The sequence below is a fragment of the Seriola dumerili genome, unplaced genomic scaffold (genome assembly GCF_002260705.1).
Source record: "Seriola dumerili isolate Sdu_G_001 unplaced genomic scaffold, Sdu_1.0 BDQW01000003.1, whole genome shotgun sequence".
NCBI classification, from domain to species: Eukaryota; Metazoa; Chordata; class Actinopteri; order Carangiformes; family Carangidae; genus Seriola; species Seriola dumerili.
This window is the reverse complement of record NW_019174258.1, coordinates 11,947,876-11,961,714: the sequence shown is the minus strand read 5'-3', so window position 1 is coordinate 11,961,714 and position 13,839 is coordinate 11,947,876. Positions and strand designations below refer to the sequence as shown.

The 13,839-nt window shown below is 39.6% G+C and overlaps 1 protein-coding gene across 2 annotated transcripts in view; it reads left to right on the top strand.

Moving 5' to 3' along the window:
- The window catches only part of LOC111218336 (myocyte-specific enhancer factor 2A-like), a 44,519-nt gene that overhangs the window by 5,249 nt on the left and 25,431 nt on the right, over positions 1 to 13,839 (top strand). The window contains exons 1-2 of one of the 2 annotated variants that reach the window (XM_022740606.1): positions 12,591 to 12,634; positions 13,358 to 13,544. In XM_022740606.1, the coding sequence (XP_022596327.1) occupies positions 13,491 to 13,544 (54 nt within the window). In that variant the 5' untranslated portion in view covers positions 12,591 to 12,634; positions 13,358 to 13,490. Of the gene's footprint in view, positions 1 to 12,590; positions 12,635 to 13,357; positions 13,545 to 13,839 lie in introns of those variants that run through there. The other variant, XM_022740598.1, reaches the window with a different exon arrangement.

The following is a 13,839-nucleotide window of genomic DNA, read 5'->3' as shown; positions in this document are numbered from 1 at the left end:
TTAATTACATCTATTGCAAAATATTGAGATAGATAGTGATGTTGATTCCTGTAATCTATTGGCCATCGGAAAAATGAAATACATGCCAGCAACTAAAACAGCACATTGTACTTTTCTTGTGTCATGCTGTTTTTAATGCATGCAACTAAAAAATGGTAGAAAATGAATCACCTCCAGAGTAATGGCTCTTGTTAGAACGGTATCCATACATACATGCAGTCGTTGTGCATATCCTGGAACACGTGAAGAGGTGTGTCAACTAATGAAACAATGTGAGAACGAAAAATAAAGGTCTGCACACTGTAGCTCCCTTATGTAATTTTAATGAGGTATCCAACAGGGATGTTTCGAGCTACATGCTCTTCTTCAGACTGAAATGACTATATACAGTCACCATCTTGATATCACATGATGTTCGTGCAAACCCATTATATCCATATATACAATCACAAGTACCAAAACATACACATATAATACATAGAAACACAGACATATGAAAAGAAAAAAAGGATCCTGAAAGCACAATAGAAATATATCAGGCCAGAAGCCATCGCACCTTCAATATGGCCAGAATAAAATAGAGGCGTGTCTATATTCTAACACCATTCAACAGATAGGACAGAAATATGTAAATAAACAACAGTGTGTGTTGTAGAAAGGCAGTAAGCATGTCCAACCAAGGTAACTATGCCAGTTTTGATGTCTAACAACGCTCCACCATGCAAAAACACATAAATATAAGACATACATTGACTAGACAAGATACTGTAGTTTGAAAAAGTAAAATTAACGTCAAGACAATAATTTTTTTTTTTTGTTGTTGAAAAACGCTTTGAAGAAGTTTTCAAAATACAGTCGTGTGCCAGCTAAACTTTTTAAAACTCAACTACCCTCCATTGTACTCCATCTTCAAGCAGTTTCACATCATTTTAGTTTTCAGCCACAGAAGTGCTGCTTGATTCAGCCACTGTGTTGGTGTTGGTGCTCCTCATGCTAACTTTTCTGGGCTCTACACGCACCATGTTATTTACAGCAGTAGCGCATCATATCAATCAAGGATGGCGAGTGGAAAAAACAGAGATTTGGCAAATTATATCTTAGTGAGAAAATATCACGTTTGTGACAGTTTTAAATGGACATGTATTGTTGAAATAAAATCTGTTACCAGTAACATGAGGGTCTTTAACCACTTCAACCACAACCCTGTCAGTTAGTTTCCTTTGTGTGGCTGTACGGAGCCCGTGTGTTCCCCAGTGGTATTTCCTCTCCCTCCTAGTTTCCCTAATGATAGAATATTTGGAGCCTTGTGGTAAACAGAAATAGCAACACTTCTGAGGGACAGGCTTCTCTTTTTGCACCACACACTGCAGAAATAGAGGCTGCACTGTGTGTGTATTTTATTGAGTGGCTATTTCAAGTCCTCCGTGACTGACTGACTGACTGACTTAGTTTTTTGTAGTCAATTACATGACCTGCTCTAGCGGGTCCAAGCTAATGCAGGCTGTTTCTGTGTGGACTAATGCATTTCCTACCCACTCTGATGAGCTGTGGCGATGACTGGCTGAACAAATCACATGCTGTGCCACAAAGAGCAGAGAAGACAAGAGGTTTAGCTGACTCTTCCTGCTGTGTAGGCTTGTTACCTGTCTGTGCTGATGCTAACATCAAGACTAATGTAATTGTGGAACAGCACAGACTCCTTTTAGTTCTGTCTGCTGCACTTAAATCGTACAGTTAAAGGTTATATGACCTGTGGAATATACCTCTTCTCTCTGATGTGATTACATGAAACAGACATCATATCTGTTTGGTGGAAATTATCGTATTTTCTCCGATGGTTTCATCACATCCAGTAATAAGGCTTTATTCATTATGGAGGGCGCAGTTGTGTCTACATATGAGGAGAGAAGCAGTTTGTTCTCAAAATAAGAAGTGATCTTAAGAGGTGAATTACTGCCCTCATTTAATCTCCACAATAAAAAACACCCTTTCCCAACCAGAACAGAACCACTTTTTCTACTTTACCTGACATTTTACCAAAAGAAACTGAAGACTATTTTCATTTTTTTTAATGCGTGTGTAATGTCAACTCTGGATTTCCTGATTCTGATTACTTGCAGAAAGTGCTGAGGGCTCAGGGGAATTTTAAAATGTGTTTCATGTTTATATTTATATGGGAGTTATGTTGGTTGTATTGAGCAATACCTTCTAACAGTAAAGGGTTGCTCCTCTCCTCTCCTCTCCTCTCCTCTTGCTGTGTTATCTGGAAGAGCTCCTAATCTACTGGACTTGAGAACTCTTCCTGCCGGGTCGCCCCAGTAATCAGGCCTGAGCTGGTCATTCCAAACCAGCCAAACCTCTGGCTGCCTGCCGTCTGACCGCTGGGCCACACACTCGCACGTTTGATGCTAAATTTGCCGCAGAGGAGCTCAGAAATTACACTCAATAAATACAGAAATCAAATAAAACAATTTCCAAATATTAGCCTTGCAATCTACTTTCCTGCAGTCACATAAAACTGCCTTTGTTGCTCCCAGTAAATAGGTTTCCCTTGGCCCTGCCAACTTAAACAGTAATGTTGGGTCAATGGCAGCGTGGCTTGGCTTAATTAAACTCAGTGTTGATTTGCAGAGACAAGGTCCAGACCAGAGAGCGGTTTGGGTCTACTCAGAGTCCTGACACGGTTCTTAATGGTGCCAACACTTCATTAATGCCGGCTGCACATGAAGACGGTCTCACTCCATGCTGAGCTGAGGACTAGGTTATACCAGCAACTTCCACGCACTCTAGTGTAGCTTGTTTAACTTAGTGCTTCTGACTATGGGCTAATAAAATGAGAATTTGCTATAAAAATATGTATCTCCTTTTTAATCATCTTACCTTTAGAAGTACTGCAAACAAATATAATAGCTAAGAGGCAGTTAAGATACGCCTTAAAGCATATTTCAACAATAAAAAATAAAAAAAAGAAACTCAAAAGCTTATGCACTGTAGCTTTAAATTCAACCTCTGACTTATTTTGCTGAGCTTTGACATTAGGATGAGTTTGTACAGCTTCACATACCTTAAGTGTACTGTTATTTTCCAGACTTCCAGATATGTGCATGATATCTCTGGTCTTGTGTTTGCTCACCTCTGATATGTTTGTCCTGAATAGATGTTGATTGTGATTGTCTGGTTATTGGTGATTTGGAGACCACAGACTGACGTCAGCTCGCCTTGTTGCAGCCTGGCTGTTCAGTCTGATGTTAATTTCCAGCAGAAGCACCCAGTGTGATGTCACACGTCTTTCAGCAAATATACACCCTAATCCCAGGTGACCCAGAAACTGATGAGGCGATCCCAGCTGTAATTTCATTTCTCATGCCAGCAATTCAGTTAAAGAGAAATAACTGTGAGCAAACTCACACAGTTAACCTTAGTTTCATGATTCCTCATAAGAATAGTCTGCAGCCAGTTTGCAGGATGGACAAGCTACCAGCTGCTAACATTTATTAACCGATTCAGAAATCACACATGATACATTTCAATAATTTTAATAAAGTTATGTTATAAGTAAAAAAGTTTAGATTAGACAATTAACTGAAAAAGTATCAAAACTGACATTTACAAGCTCGCATGACTTAATCTTGCTCATGTTAATCCACTCAAGCACAAACACTGAGCCTCAGGCTACGTCAATGCAAATACGTTTTAGGTTTAAAACTCATCACTTTTGCTATGTTTAGCTCAGACATGCACTACTCAGGACTTTTTGTGCCCCTAAAACAGAGACTTCTGGAAACACTGCTGGACTTCCGGGTTGCATTCTTGTCTAGACAGGCAGAAACAGAGACTTTTGGAGACGATGACACAGACACTCGACTCGCTTTTTGATTGATTCTTATCAGTCACGACTACCAGACAGTACCAAAGGTGATTTAAAAAAAAAGAGAGATAGACAAAGTAAGTGTTCATAAATTGTAATCAAGTTAAAAGTTTGAAATAATCATGATATTGAGTTGATCAGCCCTAATTTGCCACATTTACAAGCACTTTAAATGACATCTGTATGTATAATGAGAGCAAGGCTTCACTCTGATTGAGTTGTGTGCTACATCTGTTGCCTTTAAAAAACATTCATACAAACTACTCCTGCAGCACAACACTGTCAATCTGTAGCCTATATTCTGAGCTCTCAATTCCTTTCATTTAAGTCCTCATCTCTGTCTTATAGGAGTGTGCAGTGAATTGCACATTTGAAACACCCAGTTCTTACCCCTTCATTGATCACGAGAAATGGTTATCTTGAGTGTTAAACACAACAAACTCCAAGATGAACTTTAAATGTCTAGATATAGCTTTAAGTTTGCCAGAAACAGTTTCAGCCATTTAAACAGGCCAAAGCTTTGATTTTGTGTCACTTAAACTAAAATATACAAAAGAATCTATATAAAGAGCTTTAGTGGCACATGTTTCTCATGGTCTGCCTGTCTGAAGTGCCACTTCACAAGGAGCAATCTTCATTACTGCTGTATACACCACTAACATGAGATTGATGCAGGATGAATGCATGTGGAAGCGCTTGCATAATGGCTCCAACTGAACTCTACTTGTCCTGTACATACACTAACTTGAAAAAGAGTCCACTGTTTACCCAGTAATCTCAAAGAGAGAGATGGTAGTGTTGGAAAATGTGTTTATATGAGTGTAAGAGGGAGTCAGGGGTGGGGGGATAGGAGATTGCCTGGAGGACCTTCAGCATAGAGGCCTCAGATCTACTTACCATTGCCTCGCAACATTAAAAGGAAGATATTACTTTGCTGAAAGCACAGAATTTCAATGAGAGCAGGAACAAACAAAAATGTTAAAGAATTCATTATAATATCATTTAGTAGATCAAAAGATTGGGCTGAGGCTAGAGATGCTTCTCAGTGATGGAGTTATGAAGCTCTGCAAACTCATCTGCAGTGAACACAGAGCAGGAGGGAGGAAAAGATTGGTGGTGCAGATCTACAGTATATGTGTAAGTGGTGTTTGCATGATGGTGCTGTGGGATTTGATTCCGTAGATATTATTCTACAGTCTTCAGCACTGCCTCACTCAGCATTGCAAGAGGAGTGTTTTGTAAAGATATACAGTAATATGTAACTTTTTCACAGACCTATGTTATGCTTCTGAATTTGACTGACTAAATGGGCTTGAAACGAGGTATTACAAGTCACAGTAGCGTGTTTGAGGGTCCTTGACATGTTTTGGAGCAGTTGCGGGATTTTTTTTTATTTTATTGGCCCAGCAGAGCTGTGGTCTCTTTTCCCTGTTATAAATATTATAGTGTACATGCTGCATGAGACATTTAACCAATGTCATTTCTCCTCAGTCCACAGTCACTGCAACTCATTGTCACCGCTTAGCTAGCAGAGAGCAGAAAGCATTGTGTCAGTTTTGAAAGTTCAGTTGAAGACCAATTAGTGTTTTTTTTTTTTTTTTATGAAAAGAACAGAGTATAGAAGGGGAAGCATATTTTACAGGGCAGCTTGTGTTTCAATCTGTGTTGCAAGCATGACATCAGTGTCTCTGTGTTGAGACAGGAAAATCTTATCCCACTGTCATAAAAGCAACACAATAATGAAATGACATCACAGTGGGCCAGTAATTAAATGAGCAGACTGCTGTCTTGGAGTTTTTACTAGGCTGGGAGATTGTGAGTAACATTGCAGCATGCAGGAGAACAGGGTGTTGATGAATGTAGGCCTTAAGCTAAGAGCTTGACTGTGAAATTCACAAATTTTGTATCAGGGTTTTCTTTTTGTAAGAACACATTTATTATTTTCTTGTTATTATGCCCTGCATAAATGTATACTCACACTCTCACATGAGATTTTTTTCTACTCTCATTTCCTTCTTATAGTGATCCATACTTCACACAGTAACACAAGCTCTTAGTTTGCTAACTGATTGCAGGAGTCGGGTAGTATGGCAGATGACAGTTTAAGCCATATAATCTGCCTGGCCTTCAGCCTGGCATTAAATGGCTGGGCTGCTGGTGGGGCAAGATGACTTTAATTATTACATTTCAGGCAAAAACTCATTAGCTCAGTGACCCGCAAAGCAGCAGAGGCCAGCGTCGATACTCAGGCTGCATGATACCAGAGGCTAGCCTGTCTGACCGTGGGTGATGAATTAATCACAGTGCATGCTCCTGCCGTGCCTGGCAGCAGACAACAGCAGCACTTGGTTTCCTTGTTCCTGTCTTGCTATAAAAGACACGTTCATGTCTCAGTGAGCCACAGTAAAGGGTGAAGTGGAACATTTTAAGATCGAACTGAACTGCGTCTCGGGTTTTGTCATTGGGCAGATTTACAAGGACACTCATTTGCAGCTGTCGTTGCTGGTTGTGACGTGTGTATTAACTTCTGCTTATTCAAAGATCCTTCATTGTGCCAGAGCATCATTTGCATAAGAAAATGCTAATTTCATTGCTGGTGCTTTTAAGTTGCTGCAACTCCATTATGCTTTTACATAAATTGTCATTCGCTTTCGTTACATCAAAGAAAACTCATATTCACAGCTTGGCATGTGGGGAGGGTCGTTCTGTAAACAGGGAAGTGTTAAACACTTCAGCCAGTAAACAAGCCTGATCTCACTCCATCTCCCTCAGGGAGCTGGTCCACCACATAGGCTGCCTGTTTACTATGAATAAGTTCCCCCAAGAACTTTAAAAAAAACTCCATTTATGAGAACTTCAAAGAATGTCCGGGCTTGCCGAGGGGGGGGGAAGAATCTTCTATCAGTCCGCCTCGTTATGCCTTGAGGAATCTCTTCCTGCTGATGGCTACGATGCAAATAAGCTGCTGGAGGAAGAAGGATGAGATTGAGCAAAAGAGGAAGCAGAGCAGAGCAAGGAGATGAGCAGAGCTGTTGGGAAGGTAAAGATACAAATAAACAATATAATCTGTGCCATCAGTCCTTAACACGTTTGTAAACAGTGACGAAACAGAAACTTTCATCTTCCAAGAAATGGATCTCACCATGGCTGTCTCTGCACTGATAACCAGGCTCAGCTTCATGATCTACCGAACCAGATTTATGTTTACTCCTGCACAGATCAGAGACAGTGGTTTCTTTATTCCACGAGTAGCCGAAGATTGGGGGGGGGGTTACCTAGTGGTGAATGCTGGCTACCATCAGCTTGAAGCCTCATTGATTCACTGCTGGAGTGACTGGAGCAGAGGTCACGTTGGGGTCAGCACAATTAGAGATGAGCCCCTGGTCTTTAATGAGGAGGAGGGATGAAAGGGTTGCCAATTACTTTGTGCTGTTTTGCACTGGAAACACCCTGGTGCTGCTAAGACTCAGCATGATTAACCTTCACCAGCTCTAATTTTGTTTATTCTTTAAATGAGGAAATGTTAAAAGGGAGGTTGTTAATTAGAGCTCGTGATGTTAAAACTGTTATTAGAACTGTGATTTTTACACTTGTGTTGACCCGATTTGTTGGGGTTTATTGGGGTCAACAGGCCAGTGTTAGAGGGGCCCTGCCATGTTCTTGTGCAGGATGGATGAGATGCATGTCACTGTGGAAGAGCTTACAAACCATTACCTGAAGAATAATTGGTAGAAAGATTGCCTGAGTGTTTTCAAGGTTAAAGGTAACACTTTTCACAATTAGTGAAGGTTGAAAAACCCCTCAGCATGTGTTACAGTGTTGAAAAGCTAATTAGGAGCATTCAAAGTCTACAGGAAGCTTCTATCACAGTGTCTTGCTTTAAATGAAACCGTGACAATTCTTAACACACTGGTTTTAACTAATAGTCAGTTTTCCCTGTATCACATCAATGCAGCAAAGCTTTGTTGGTTTAGTTTGAGGGAATAGTTTGATATTTTGGGGAAAAAAAACGCTTGCAAATTAGATGTGAAACTGTGGTCACTATGGTGAATATGAACCAGAAGCCTGTTAGCTTAGCTTAGCATAACTTAGCTTTTTTGTGTAAAAAGAAGTCAGGAACAGCTTGCCTGGCTCTGTCCAGAGGTAACAAAGTCCAGCTATGAGTCTACATAGGATTTTTTTTTTACCTTTTTACAGAACCAGGCTAGCTATTAGCCTAGCTATTTCCAGTCTTTATGCCAAGCTAAGCTAACTGTGTGTTGACATTTAATACACGGATACGAGAGTGGTATTGATCCTCTAATCCAACTTCAGACAAGAGAGCAAAGATGTTGAAGTATTCCTTTAAATGCTTCACAAATTCTAGTCCTTTCCATAGACATATAAGGTGTTGTAGACACAGTGTCTTCCATATCTCCATTGGACAGGTATAGTATGGGACTTTGTACTTCTTCATCTAATCACTTTACCTGTGTCTTGTTCTATCTCCACAAACAATTAAACTAGTTGTGTTGTTATAATTAAGTTAATTGTTGATGTTGCAGTTCTGTTGTTCTGTCAAGCAGAATCTGGTTTCATGTTGGCGAGGTATTGTGGAAGTTTATTCTACTTTTGCAGTCAGTGTAAATTACATTAGATACAGTAAGAAATTTATTCTCAGCTGAATGAGGAACATCAGTGGAGGTGTGTGTGTGGGTGGTGGTGGTTGGAGGGTTATTTCCACTTACACTCCCTCTTTAACTGCCAGACAGGTCATGAAAGAGGAGATAGTGTAGCTGTCAGAGCTAACAGGAAGTTAGCAGTGTGGAGGGGTTTTATTCTGTGGTTTAGCTGTGTCCAGTCCTGCTGGCATCATTCTGTGGTAATCAATACTATTGTCTTTCCTTTTATGACAGAGCGAGCTGAGTTCTGAGACATACATTGGTTGATATCTGTGATCGTAATTCTAACATGTTTTTGAATGAGCAGGATGTCGTCAGTTCTCTAAGGGGAAGACAGATGTTTTAGCATTCATTTGTTCGTGGAAGGATGAACTTCATGCAGCTCATCAGCAACACCCTGTTCTTTTTCAAACTCCCACTTTCTACACTTCACATTTTCTGAACTGCCCAGTACAGTCATAGGTCACGGTCGTCTGCTGTTACCGGGGTTATTAGAGGATCCTGCTATTGCAACAGTGTCAGTCACTAGTCACTGAACAAACCCTACCAGCACATCTAAAACTCACTTTGTTTTTTCTGTAAAGTGTAAAAACAATAATTTGTAGTTTTACAGGAAGTTATGTGCTGGACTGTTTCTTGGCCGGGTACAGCAACATCCTGTAGTCTCAGCTCATTGCCTCTCAGTATCACAGTGATGACAGGATGGATTTTATTACTTTTGGACAGAGCCAGGCTAGATGTTCCCCCTGTTTCCAAGTTTTATGCTAAGCTAAGACAAACATTTTCTGGTTCTAGCTTCATATTTAAATATAATTAAACTAACTCTTGGCAAGAAAGCAAGTAAGTGTATTTCCTAAAATGTATTATGCCATGTGAACAAACGCTTTATTATGTGGTCACTTTTTCAAATGACTAATACCTTAGTGTGGCAGTAAAATATATTAGCCATCACAGCAGACAGAGCAAAAACATATTTATTTTCTCCTCATCTTACGTTCATGTACGCCATTCAGAAAGGTCCCATTTACCCAAACAACAAAAAGTGACATTCTGCTATTGTATAGGCGTGACAGCTATAAAATCCTGTTCAATCCAACCTTAGAAAAGTGTGTTTCACACCCTAACAAAGAATGGTCACGCTTCCAAAGATCCACAGGAATTGGATTTCATGGGTGAGATAAAGAGGAGTGCATTTGGCTGTGAGGTTCGCTCTGGGGGCTTAGCACTTCTTGTTAAGGATACATCCAGAGGCAGGGAGTATTTTGAAGTTAGAGACAGGCGTTGAGAAGGTCAGAACGAGTATAGATAAGAAAACTGCAGAGCTGTTTCATTGATGTTTTATTTTTTTCTTTCTTTTGCCTTTGGAAATGATGTAATAAACACTAAATATTCAGAAAATAAATAAATAATTGTTAAAATGTGTTATTCTACACGATACCAAAAGTACTTGCTATACTTAATATAAAATAGAGGAATCATACAGATTCATTTGTGACTCTTATGTTGTGTTTCTGTTGTTTTCCACTCCTGTGTGAATGTGTATAATCAACATTTTAATATATAATCTAAAAACATTGAGTGTAGCTAGAGTTATTCAAAGAGACTCAAGAGGATTCAGTCTGTAAACATATAATTTAGTCACTAGCTACTGTCGAGCGTATCCTGAATTGCTATAAAATGTTTTTTAAATTGTGGTGCTCATTGTATTAGATTAGGTGTGACTTTTCTTTTGGCTGAAGTTATGAAGTTATGATAAATAGCCCGGCCTTGCAGATGTCTGTGTGAGTGCTGGTTGCTGCAGCCTGTTGGCTCATCCCTCTGTGCTGTATTGATTTTCACGCCACCCAGATAGAGTTTCTGCCATAGTAACATATTACATCTGTGCTGATCAGGACAACTTGTCTGGGAAGCACATGCACCAGGAGATGTAGAACAGGCAGCAGTAATGCTCCACAGACTCTGCAGACTAAAAATGCAACGATCAACTGCTAGTGCGGCCCTGTTTCCTAGAAATTATATTTATATACTAATTTGTAAATATATTTTCTAAGAGATGTAATGCTGCTTCAATAACTTTTATCAACATAATGAGAAAATGTTGTTAATGAACATATCTGCAAAGTTACATAATGTTCAAAATGTTCACTGACAACATATTTTGTTCGCCTGTAGCAACTACAATAATTTAAAAAACATTTTTATGGTTTTGTTAATGCAGTCACAGCAATTCAGATTAGGAAACTGTCTCAGGTGTCACTGTCTGATCTCACTATCCACCCTGATCGCCTGGTGAAGTATATACTTGTGTGGCGCTTAAAAATAAAGAAAATTAAAAAAAAAAAAAAAAACATAATCCAAGCAGCAATTGGGTTTCCATACAAAGTGTCTTTAGAAAAACAAATTAGTAGTGTATACAGGGTTGACAGGGTTGATTAGGTGAATTCCTTTATTAACAGAAATTAGATTAGATTAGATTCAGTTTGTTAAATTAGCAATTCAGTTGAAGAGTGATAATTGAGTTTATTTCTCAATTTAATATAATTAGATTTTCAAAACCATTTTTGATTTCAGTAACTGAATGAAATAAACTTTTGCAATAATATGAAAGTTTTTAATCTCCTGCGAAATGGAAAATAGACATCAGAGTTATATTTTACATGTTTTAAAGTAAGACTTAATGAGAATGAGAAGAATTTATGTTACAGTATTTCACTAAAATTACTTCAGGAAATAAATAACGCCACACACTGGGGACTTCAGACTGTTTCTAATAAACAGGGTTGTCACACTGAAAGACTAAAGATCTTCACATCAAATCTATCCTGAGTAAAAAACAAACAAAATTATTTTTCAGCAGTATAGTAGCGACCATAATATTAAATACTGGCATTGGCAGCAGTAGCAGTAAGACTAGTGTCAGTCCCAGTTCCAGGTTTTCTGTCCTGACAGACAGGAGAGTAGTTTTGAGTCTGTTTGATTATTGTGATTAAGATTGTTTGTTGCTAAAGCTGGAGCATTATGTCTTTACAGAAGTGCTAAAAAGTGTCTCCTGCTTTTTCAGGGCTTAACTCCTAACTAGACCAGAGCACTAAAGAGTGACTTAATGCAGCTTCAAGGATTTAGCTGCTTCAAAATTAGCAATATAACATAGAACTCAAACGGCACCATCACTCAGAAGCACAGAAATGTGTATTATCTCTTTTGTCATGGAAATGAAAACTCAGAAGAGTGGTGGATTGTTTTTCGCTTTTCAAATTATTTGTGTCTTGCCATCAAATCATCCAGATTGTAAAACAGATAAATCCTTGTGACCTTTAAAGCCCAAATATGCAAGGAGTCTTTGTTATAGTGTTTACACCCTGAACTGTCTTGGCAGGGTCAGCTGGGATCTGGGCTGGTGGGGAACTGGAAGGGTTAGACGATAACATACAACTCAGCTTTTAAATGTTGAAGGACGATAAAAGAAGAATATGAAATATGAGATGGAGTGTATTTTCAATAGGAAGCACTGAAATAATCAGTCAAATGGGGCAATAACAGAGCAGGCGAAGAAAGACTTCAGGAAAGTAGGTTTTAAATGAATTTTAAATCAACATGGGATTTTCTATTTCATTTTATTTATTCCTTATTTATCTGCTGTATGGGGCATTTAGGTGACTGGCACTCAGTTATATTATCTTTTATCAAATACAGAGGTCATTTAAATCAGCAAAAGTCACCAATAAATTTCCACTGGTGCATGACAAATGCATTTGTCCCATCTCCCAACCCTGAGAACTGGGTCTGCAGTGGGGGTTTTGGTGGCTCAGCTCTGGGCTCCACATGCTGCAGTAATCCAGAGAGGGTTAGGATAAAGCCTGGCTTCGCCACACTCTCTGCCTCCTCCCAGATCAGATGAGATTAGGAAAGAGCTAAGGAGCTCTGGGGGAAGGCAAGGCTGAGAAACACTGAGGCTGAGGAGGGACACGGCAAGGCAGGTGGGCACTCCTGCAGGAGGAGGAAACTGGAGAGCAGAGGCGAGTTCCCTCAAGACTGCAGGGTTAAATATGTTGGTGCACATGAGGGAGTACTGCTGTGGGGGAGAGTTTGGAGACAGCTAGAAAAGGTGCGTAATGAAGGAGAGGCATTGGACTGAATTCTCCTGGTTTTTCTCAGCCAGTTGTGTCCGTCTTGGCGTGTTTGGTCTAGATCCAGTGTTTACATTCTAATTTCAAAAACAAAAGATGAAAAGTACTTTGGAAAAGACTGCGTGAGACAAAAGAGATATTTGGATTCCAACAAACACAGTTGGCATTGATTGTGGGTGGGAATCCAGTGAGGGATGAAAGTCCTGCTGGTTGGTCAGTAAACCTTGGTGTGACACTCGTTGCTGTCAGGTGAAGATGCAGCTGTGACAGAGGACAGTGAAATTAGCAGTGACAAAGACATCTGTGCATGGGAATGTACAGTAACCAGACTGAGGAGAAAAATGGCAAATAAAGAATGAAAGCAGAGCCTGAAGACTTATTGCAAGAATGATCCGTCAGGTGCCACCAGACTGACACAGATTATAATCTGTAGCACTGTAATCTTTAGTAAATATTGTAGCCATTCAGAAATTTGAGTAAAATGAATGTTTTGTGTCTAGCAAACTGTGTAGATGTTGAGTTTCTTGATACTATCTTGTGTCTTGTAAAAAGCCTGGGTTTGAAAACTTAGATGCATGAATCTATACCTATTTGTTAAGTGGTGCTCTTATGAACATGCACTATATGGTTGTGTAAATATTGGCATTGTTCATGCTGTGAAGGGATTAAACTGATTCTGTCTCTGTCTTGCTCTTTCTCAGCAAACCATGCCAAGCTGATACTGGACTAACAGAGCTGACAGTGGGACTGTATGTGAGGATCGTCTGTTGAACCCTGAACTACCTGGAGTCTACTGATATTCTTCTTCGGCTTTTATTGGAAGGTATTTTGGCAATGGGGAGGAAGAAGATCCAGATCACCCGGATCGTGGATGAGAGGAACCGACAGGTCAGTGTCCTCTTCTTTTGTCCTCTTCTGTTACATTTTATAATTTTGCACAAAAACCTGTGGGTGAGGACTGACACTACTCCTCAGTCTTCAGTATCACAACAGACATCCATACAAAAACACACAGTGTAGTTCTGCTGTGGAAAACAACATCTAGCAGCAGTTTTGGAAGTTTTTGATATTATATTTAGTTTTCATGACATCCTGATGCGTTGATGTGTGTCCTCTGAATCGTGCTAGAAGCCCACTCTAAAGTGAGAGATTCACTCTGTTCATCCAAAAGGAACAACAAGGA